Source organism: Macaca nemestrina, chromosome 1, assembly GCF_043159975.1.
Source record: "Macaca nemestrina isolate mMacNem1 chromosome 1, mMacNem.hap1, whole genome shotgun sequence".
In the NCBI taxonomy this organism is placed as follows: Eukaryota; Metazoa; Chordata; class Mammalia; order Primates; family Cercopithecidae; genus Macaca; species Macaca nemestrina.
Genome location: NC_092125.1, coordinates 165,909,556 through 165,919,432, shown reverse-complemented (window position 1 = coordinate 165,919,432; position 9,877 = coordinate 165,909,556). Strand labels below are relative to the sequence as shown.

The 9,877-nt window shown below is 41.4% G+C and overlaps 1 protein-coding gene across 6 annotated transcripts in view; it reads right to left on the bottom strand.

Annotated features, from left to right (window-relative positions):
* Nucleotides 1-3,294: 3,294 nt before the first annotated feature.
* Nucleotides 3,295-9,877, bottom strand: part of LOC105498434 (G protein subunit gamma 12) — a 129,454-nt gene continuing 122,871 nt past the window's right edge. For 5 of the 6 annotated variants that reach the window (XM_011770505.3, XM_011770504.3, XM_071091452.1 and 2 more), the window contains 2 exons: nt 9,346-9,464; nt 6,478-7,329 (listed from right to left, as the gene is read on the bottom strand). In XM_011770505.3, coding sequence (XP_011768807.1) covers nt 7,204-7,329; nt 9,346-9,438 — 219 coding nt within the window. In that variant the 5' untranslated portion in view covers nt 9,439-9,464 and the 3' untranslated portion in view covers nt 6,478-7,203. Of the gene's footprint in view, nt 7,330-9,345; nt 9,465-9,877 lie in introns of all 6 variants that reach the window. The other variant, XM_011770503.2, reaches the window with a different exon arrangement.

The window sequence follows — 9,877 nt, the reverse complement described above, 5'->3', positions numbered from 1 at the left end:
TCACCGTGTTAGCCAGGGTGGTCTCGATCTCCTGACCTCGTGATCCGCCTGCCTCGGCCTCCCCGAGTGCTGGGATTACAGGCGTGAGCCACCGCGCCTGGCCTACATGGGTGATTCTTGGAGTTGATTCCCAAAGGGGATGCTTGGCTTTTTACTTGCTTGTATTGTAGGGCTTCATGACAATTTTTTCCATATCCAGATCAAAGGTATGCTATTATATACTGACATTAAAAAATATATAAGTTGGCTTACTTTTTATTTAAATCTATTTTAGAAGGAAACTTTCTATCACAACTTGTGCTAGTTCTGGTTTTCCTAATACATATAAAACTACCCAATTAATAAAATGTTAAAAAGTTAACATGTGCACTACCTAAATCTCACATGCCAACTTTTAATTAAAGTCAGCGACATTAGTGACCAAGTCTGTCAGTGCCTGGCTTAGAGGAGGTAGCACTGCCCACAGTTGTTCAGGGAGTGACTCCTTTAGGCTTGCCCCAGTACACAAATTTATGGATCCACAGTGCCCTTGTGACATCACATATTTGGCGAATGTCTTCTGTTAGGACCATATTTAAGGTCTTTTAGCGGATGATGCCCTCCTATCCCTGAGCAGGGTGTGTGTGTGGAGGGGTTGGAGGTGGTTGGCTCTAGAGATCAGAAGTAGCAACATGGGGCCAGGGAGCAGTGACTCACACCTGTAATCCCAGCACTTTGGGAGGCTGAGGAGGGTGGATCTCCTGAGGTTAGGGGTTTGAGACCAGTCTGGCTAACACGGTGAAACCCCGTCTCTACTAAAAATACAAAAAAAATTAGGCGGGCTTTGTGGCATATGCCTGTAATCACAGCTACTTGGGAGGCTGAGGCAGGAGAATTGCTTGAATCCAGGAGGAGAAGGTTGCAGTGAGCCAAGATCGCGCTACTGCACTCCAGCTTGGGTGACAGAGGGAGACTCCGTTTCAAAAAAAAGAAAAAGAAAAATAAGGCCAGGTGCGGTGGCTCACGCCTGTAATCCCAGCACTTTGGGAGGCCGAGACGGGCGGATCACGAGGTCAGGAGATCCAGACCATCATGGCTAACACGGTGAAACCCCGTCTCTACTAAAAATACAAAAATTAGCCGGGCGCGGTCCGGTTGCCTGTAGTCCCAGCTACTTGGGAGGCTGAGGCAGGAGAATGGCGTGAACCCGGGAGGCGGAGCTTGCAGTGAGTGATCACGCCACTGCACTCCAGCCTGGGCGACAGAGTGAGACTCCGTCTCAAATAAATAAGTAAATAAATAAATAAATAAATAAAAATAAAAATAAAAACTATTATTGTGCACACAGACGTCTCAGCTGCAAATTTCTTGGACTTACCTGGTATCTTCCCATTATAGATGTCAACCATTCCAATTAATTGCTTTCATCATTCAGTAGATTATCTAGGAGGAATTAAGGGGTATAGGAATGCTTCATATGTAACATTAATTCTCAGTGATGTCTAAACTTTACTATGAACTTTCACTTCTTTGTACTAAATATCACTCTCTCCAGAGTTGTATTTGACAGTGCCAGTGGTCATCTACTGACCAATATATTAAGTTATTTGCACATGACAATAAATTTACTGGGACTGCATTTTCCTTCAGGGCAGAAAAATTTTTTGAAAAAAATGGGCAATTGAGGTGAGGGTTCCTTAGACTAACTGCACATTTACCCAGGGTTGGCCTAAAGTCAAACAACCTTCATGGATTTAAATGATCCAGATCATTCAGATAAGGAGAAGGTAATTAGAGTAACAGAGGGCTCATCTGAAGGCAAAGGTTATTTGCTACTCACAGTGGTAAAGTGGTACAGCAGCAAGTATGGCCATGCTCTGAAAACAAGCACAAGGCTCTAGCCACGCCAGGTGGTACAAAGACAGCTAGAACTGACGGTGGGACCAGGCTCCACAGACACAGTCAGAGTTTTAAGCCGAGAGATTATAAACCTGGCATATGGAGTGAGGGACAAATACTCAAAAAACGGTTGCCTAGCCCCAAATAAGCATTATAGAGCCCCAAATAAAAAGGTTTAGAGGGAAAATCCATGTGTTTATGTGTAACTGACCCTCCTGCCAGGGAAAACCTGATCATGGCACACATCCAGAAGAGGTGGAAACCCCCGTGACATGCATCTCCACTCTGAGTTCCAATCACTATCCGCAGGCCTGGGTTTCTTGTCCATGTTAAAGAAGTATCCATCTCACCTGCCTCTTCCAGCTTCATTACCTTCCCTCCTCCCGACTTTTAAAAACCCACCCCTTCCCAATCCCATCCATCATCCCCAACTCTCCTCCACTGAGGATTACAAGAACTTGGCAATTTGGTCAGAAGCGGTAAAAAGTGCTTCTCAGTGGTTATTTTTCAAAACCAATGTATCTTAAATCCTTCAGTCTTTTACTAGAAAGGGCCCAGGGACTGTCTTTTGCCCCTACCTTTCTTGTAAGTGTGGAGTGCTGGTTCTCAGAAGCAGGGGCCATCTCTGTAGCATTCCTGGTTCCTAGCCTGGGGCTTGATGGCTGCCTCTGCCCTTGTTCTTTGATTTTGCCCTCCCCTCATCTCTGTGGGAATCCCAGCCCTGGGGGAACGGGCAGAAGAGGGGGCAGGGCACCTTCAGCAAACACATGGTGAATATGAGTCACCACCAATCTAATGACCTTTCCATTTGTTATCAGTTTCCACGGCCACAGCTGGTCTCAGGATGGGAAACAGCCCTCCACAGGTCAGAGTTATTACCTCACTCCTTAACAGCCTCTCTAGCCCCCTTGTTGGTTTCAGGATAGGCAAGCAGGATGGGAGGGCAGGATCGGGGGCCATCTGCACACTGGCTTCCAGTCCTCTTTTCTCCTCCTCTCATCTCCTCCCAGGACCTCAATTCCAACGCATACTGTTCCTCTCTCACTCAGCCCAAACATCACCACCCTTGGAAGCCTTTTCAGAGGGAGGTCTTTGTCAATGTGGAGCTAGTCCCTCTTTCCTCTGGGCTCTCACAGCACTCTGTGATCACCTGAGTTATGGCACTTGCCACATGATACTATGATGATTGGTTTACATATCTGTCATACCCACCCTCCTTGCTCAGACGGTGACCTTCTCATGGGCTGGTGTGTGTCTTATTCATTTGGGTGTCATGGGAGCCTGACTCTCAGCAGCTTGCTCCCAGGAGGTGCTCAGAAAATGTTAACTGAGTGAAGGAAGGGAAAGGGGAAGAGAAATGGTATTTTATTCATTTATTGAGCAAAACACAGGTAGGATGCTACAACGAGGCACTGATGCAGTAAAGAAAGCAATGGCGCTTTTAATGAAACTTCTTTCAAATCTGTGAACATGCTAGCTGTGAAGTAAATCCTTTTATTCTTTCCATAGGACATATTTCCAAACAATGATCACAGTGTTATGGTTAATAAGATGCTGGACAGATGAGTAGCCGAAGAATATTATATAACAACAAAATCTCATCAATGATATATCAAATGCAAATTTACTGAGACATCAAGAGAATATGTGTTTGTAATTACATGGCTAAAAACAAGACATTATTACAGTAACCAAGTCCATAAAACTAGAAAAAAAGCACTGTATAACAAAAAGGCCTTTTAGAAGCTATTAAATGAATAAACATTATAGATAAACCAATTTTATATCTGAAGCAGCTTATAGCACCAACACGTTGGCAGGACCAGCAGAGGGGTGGGGTCTTTGGACCAAGGCATCTGGGAACTGGAAGGGCTCTCAGCCATCATCTCCTGCAGCCCCTTGTTTTACACATGGAGAAACAGAGGCTCAGAGAGATGAAGCAGCTTGTCCAAGGTCACACAGCACAGGACAGACTGGGAAATGATCCAGGCCACTGACTTCAGGTAAGTGCTCTATTTTAACACACAGATACAAGATTCTATTTGATGTGATGTATTTTTTTTCCCCATTAACAGGTCTACCATAAAAGAAAGCAATACAACCCATAATGTCCTCTGATATTGTATTTATTTCACTGAGAAACGACTGGCATGTACTATAATCATTTTGGGGGCCTGTATAGATCTTACATCAAAATTCAGAGGAATTAGTCAGATAATACTATTTTAGTTATAAACTGGTTAAGAAGGTGGCATTTGAAGAGAATATTTGGCACATCCTCCACTATGTAAGCTACCCTATGCCTCAAAATTACCAAATCATTGGTATAAAGTTTTGTTTTTTTTCCTGATAGTTTAAAGATTAGTAAAGTACAAAAACAGTCTAAATAGAGAAAAAGCAAATCAGGTCTTTCCTTTAAAAGGTAAGTATGGCACTTTTCATTTTAATAAGGTAAGTGATTTTTAAAACCTGACATTTTTTAGAAGGAAAAAAAAACTAGCTATGACCCATCACTTGTGAACCATCTGATATATAAAATATTTCCCTTATTTAAAAAATGTTTCTGTAAAATACTTCGGAGTCATGAAATTTTGCCATGGTCCTGAGGCCTCAAGTGGACAGATTTATGATGAACTAATGAAGATGTAAGAATGAAAAAAAGAAAGAGATCACTGCTAACAGAAGCAGCATTAAGGACAAAGTATACTGAATATATTGAAATAGCTTCATGGAAATGAAGCCAAGAAGTTGCATGTATATACGTGAGAAAGTATATCATTACAGTGGTAGTTGGAAAAAATAACAAACCCTGGGCATTTGTCTATCATTAACATAAACCAACTGCTGCAGACAGTTAAACTGTGGCTTTGTAAGGAGAATAAAGCCTGATAAATAAAAGTGACTTCTGCATATCATATATACGTATACATATATTTTCTCACACAGACGTCTAGTTATAAGTAAATCAACATTTAGCTACATTTTTTCCCCTCTTGGGTCCAGCATCAAAAGATTTGATATTCATGAACATGCCCTACACCTGGTTAGGAAGTTACATATTTATACTCATAGCCTTTATTGTATTTGACCAGGGCAAAGAAAATGAAATCTCCTGCGACCTCAAGTCCATTTCTTACCACTATAAGCATATTAACAGATATATATCAAAACATACTTGTTTACCGTTAGGTAAAAGAGCATGTTTCAGTACTAAATAATAAACTATGCCTGCTACCAATAACGTGCACATAATGGTATAATAAAAGTAATTTTTCATGAAAATATTTTGAAAGAAGCTACATTATAAATATTTAAAGAAACGTTAAAAATCAGAGTGAAAATCAGATTAGTGTTCTGAAACTGAGTAGAAAAATAGACTTATAAAAAAAGAATGTTTCATTAAGTGAAGCATTAAATGTAAAGTTGTCTTTTTAGTGTAAATTTCCAATCTCACCCTTTGAGAGGTAAAATCTTTCTCTCTCCTAAACAGGTACTTACAATTGATTTGGGAACTGGGCATATTGCAGAACGAAAAAGCAGATGACACAAGGCTAAGGGCAGTGCCGTGATTTTCACATGGCCTCAGAAAAGTGAGGGCCATTCACAAGGCTGAGGAGATAGCAACTTGGAGAAATACTGAATAAATGTGGGCAATTTAAAAACAGTAATGCATTTTGTTCACCCTAAATGAGCTAATACTCAAAGCCCAGACATTAGATTTTAAAAGGGGTTTGCTTTCCAGGACAGATTGTACAAAATTTGGGAAAATCATTGTAAATAATTGCTTCTTGGGGTTGATTCCTTTTTGAGAGGAAGTTTTTAACCTTTCCTTAGTAGTTACTTTTAACGAACTAAAGATGAATTAAAATATCAAAGGCCGTGTGTATGATTTGACTGCGAAGTGACTCTCTCTTCTACTTTGATAAAGTCAAGATACCTTATTGGCCATAGGAGATTCCTCCTTTTGGGGCTACCCCCACACCCGGAAATTCCAAGGGTGTGAGGGCTGTATTTGGGCCCAGAGGAAAATCAAGGAACTCCATACACAGTTGCTGAAGCCCTTGGGCCCAAGGAGTGTACCACTGAATCCAAGGCTCTCTTGGGTAGCCTATAGGCCTCTTGGATGGTGTATGAACAAGGTAGGGATGAAACTGCAGATATCTGAAAAGAGCTTAAGCATCCTGACAACTTTGCATTTTTTAAAAAAAATTTTTTTTCTCACCATGTTCCACACACCTGCGGCTGGGGAAGGTGGTATTAATTCTGCAAACAGATGCTCTGGTAAGATAGGAAAGATACAGGGAAGGCAGAAAGAGCAAGACAGAGGGCTCAATCACAACGCTGGGACAAGGAGAGCAGCTGGTTTTCACACATTCCTGCTCCTCTCTCAGCTGGGCTCATGTTCACTCCGTTTCATTCCAATGATCAGGGTGGAGATTTCAGAGGTGCCTATCCCTAATCCAGTAGAGAACATGAGCCCTGGGAGCACAGCTGCATGGGGTCCTCCCAAGGGTCTCCTCCCTTTTTCCAGACTCAGCATCATTGAAGCCCAAAAGGGTCCTTGTAAATTAATGTCTCATATTATTGAAGGACTGTCAGTTTAGCTTGGTGCAGTTTATTGTAGCCTAAGAGGTCCAGCAAGATTTCAAGAGAGGAGAGATGACTGCATTACTTGATTACAATGAATACAATCTTTAGGATACTCTTTACTTTTTGTACAATAACGATATGAAAGGAATTTTTTTATTCTACCTATACACAGCTCAAAGTAAAGGTATAACTTCTGGAACTGAGAAACTGATGGTATGGAAAGAGGGATGTTTTCATAAGAAAATAGCTTTGATAAGTGTATACACAAAGGCATATATATACACAAAACATCCCTCTCCCTTACATACTATACAGGCTGGCACACGCCTTATAAAGAATATGATATAAAGGCTTTAGGATTTCAATTAATTTTGGCATTTTAATTAGACAGGTGCTTAGGCAATTTAGGTCCTGACATATCGGAATCCATTGTATATTTAAAGTATATAATTATGTTTTTAAAAAGGCCCAGATCAACTTTCCTTAAACAGTAACCCAACATAAAGCTATAGTTACCAAGTGGAAAATAAGATTGTTATTCTGTATTAAATCAGTAAAGGGTATTTTAAGAGAAAGGACAACTTGGAAAATAGAGACTTCAGAGTCCGTTATTCCAAGTTGAGAACATTATAGTTATTAGCAGTGGTTACCAAATAAGCTGAAGGTAAATCTCTTCAAGGAGCTGCTCATAATTTGCTTTGTTGAGAAGAGGCGAGGAGCTGTTTCTCTATTCCACTATAAGATGATGCAAGTTTTTTTATCCTTGAAAGGGTTTTCTGAAGTTGGTATTCCTATCAGCAAAGGGTCACTCCTGGCATGTTCCTCACAGTAGGACATGAGGTCCGCTGATGCCTTCGAAACCTAGCATGGAAATAAATCAAACAAACAAGAAAGAAAATATTTTACTTGCAGACTTTCAGAGTGTATTTGAATGCTAGGCTATTGAATGGAAGACTGATTTGAACAAGATCATCAGAGTCTCAAAGCATCACTTTCAGATACTTGTCAGGTTAAAAAAAGGTAATGGTGCCTTTAAAATGGTGCAATTTGGCAGGTAAGGTCTTTCTTAACCAGGCAACTTAACAACGATCAGACAAAGTGGCACCATGTATCCCTTCAGGAGAGTGCTGAGGACACACCACCAGCTAATGAGCTAGCATTCGTGTCCAACATTTACCTGGAGTCCAGTCAGCAAACGATCACACCTAAAGTGAGGGTGATTCTGCAAAATAAGTGGCCTGGATTCTTCAAAAATGGACTGTGTGTTAGGTATTCTTGTTAGATAATCCTGAACTGCAAATAACTTTCGAGGGTTTAAAGAAGACATTATATATGTTTTGTGTGTATTTGTATACAGACAGATGGAGGAAGAGAGAGAGTGCAAGCAAGTACATGTGGTCAAATGTTAACAACTGGTGAATCCTGGTAAAGAGTTTATAAATGTTTGTTGTTACAACTCTTCTGCAGGTTTGAAATGTCTCAAAATAAAAAGTTAGGGGCCAGGTGAGAAAAAGCATATGTGAATCAAGGGAAGGTTGTATCTTAATTTCTACCTCCCCCCCAGCAAAAAAAAATAAAAACAGATTGGAATGCAGAACAGACTTTAAGAACTGAACGATGGGCTTGGAGCCAAAACTCTGGAGCCAAGTCGTGGAGCTTTAAGATTTACTGTTAGAGACTGGGCTTGCGGAAGTAAAAAGAGAGACTAAACCAGCATGGGAAGAGGCAGCACCTTACTCTGGCATGAATTAAACAGGGAAAATATCATGCCCTGTTTCAGAAGTCTGGGAAGGAGATCCTACAGAATAGGATCTCTTTGCCCTATGCAAAGAGCAATGGGGCAGCTGAGCCCTGTCTAGTATAGCCCAGATAGCCTCATGCTGGAAAGACAGGTGACTATCTCCAGGCCCAGAGGAATGGATCAGGTGACTGCTTCAGTTTCTTTCTTTTTTTTTGAGACCAAGTTTCGTTCTTGTTGCCCAGGCTGGAGTGCAATGGCACGATCTTGGCTCACCACAACCTCCACCTCCCAGATTCAAGCACTTCTCCTGCCTCAGTCTTCTGAGTAGCTGGGATTATAGGCATGCGTGCTCCACCATGCCTGGCTAATTTTGTAGTTTTAGTAGAGACAGGGGTTTCTCCACGTTGGTCAGGCTGGTCTTGAATTTCCAACCTCAGGTGATCTGCCTACCTTGGCCTCCCAAAGTGTTGGCATTACAGACATGAGCTACCGCGCCCGGCCAACTGCTTCAGTTTCAAGGAAGAACTAGTCATAACATTCCAGGGCACTCACTGCCTAGTTCTCTCTTGGGATTCAGGGGAAAAGACTTCGAAGTCAGGTGATCTAAGAAATGCATTCCAGTTTCTCTATGTGATCTCAACTAAAGCTGGCATTATTACTCTGGGCACAGAAAGTGGTCACTGAGGGCCAAACACATTTAAAAGCTTCATTTCCCTAAAAAGGAAACCTAGACTGTTGACTTGTTATGCGAAGCTGCCTCAGCTGCACTGATAACTCTAGAACACTACAATTCCAGAGGAATGACTAGGGTGTTGATGAAGTCTACTTGGAACCCCTGTCCCACTTTAGAACACAGGGATCAACAGACTTGACCATGTTCATTCAGGGGAGACAGGTCCTCAGGAAATCCTGTCTCCGAGTTTTACAAACAGAGAGGCTAATGCAGACACTTTTGAAGTGAGGCTCATGCTAGATAGGAAAATGAAAGTTAAAATTTTGAGACTCTCAGCCTGTTCTGGAAAAATCCTGGAAGCAAGCGAATGAAATGGTATTATCTTCTCTGGCAAGTGGTCCAGCCTCCCAGGAGCAGGGGGAACTGAGTAGAAAGCACATGTTATCCAGTCGGGGCTTCTTACCTTTATTCTTTCAATGGAGGCTTCTAATCTTAACTGTTGCACAGTTCTCCTTGCCTGGGCTATATTGTTGGTACTTGCTGTTTTGCTGGACATCTTCAATTTTTGTTTTTACCTGAAATCTGAGGAGAATTTTTTTTTGAAGTAACAGGCATCTTTAAGTTATTTAAACATTCATAATAGTATGTTCCACTTCAAGGGAAATAGATGGATTTTCCCAGTCATTGCAGCTCCTTGGAGGCAGTTACTAAAATGCCCCTTAGAAATTTGAGCGGTGACCTAGATATCTAAGTTTGTCATCCATTTGAGCACCTACATAAATCTTTAGTTTGCAGAAACCCAGCACTAGCAGTTTAATCGATGCACCCCAACATATAACATAAAGCTAGACTTTTCTAGGATTTCCTAAGAGGAAAGAAATACGCAAACACTTGTAGTAGTTAGGGCACCTGTGGCAAAAGTGAGCATTTGCTATGGGAGGCACATTACATATCAGTTTAATATTACTGCTACCAACTTTCACAGAAGGTTTGAT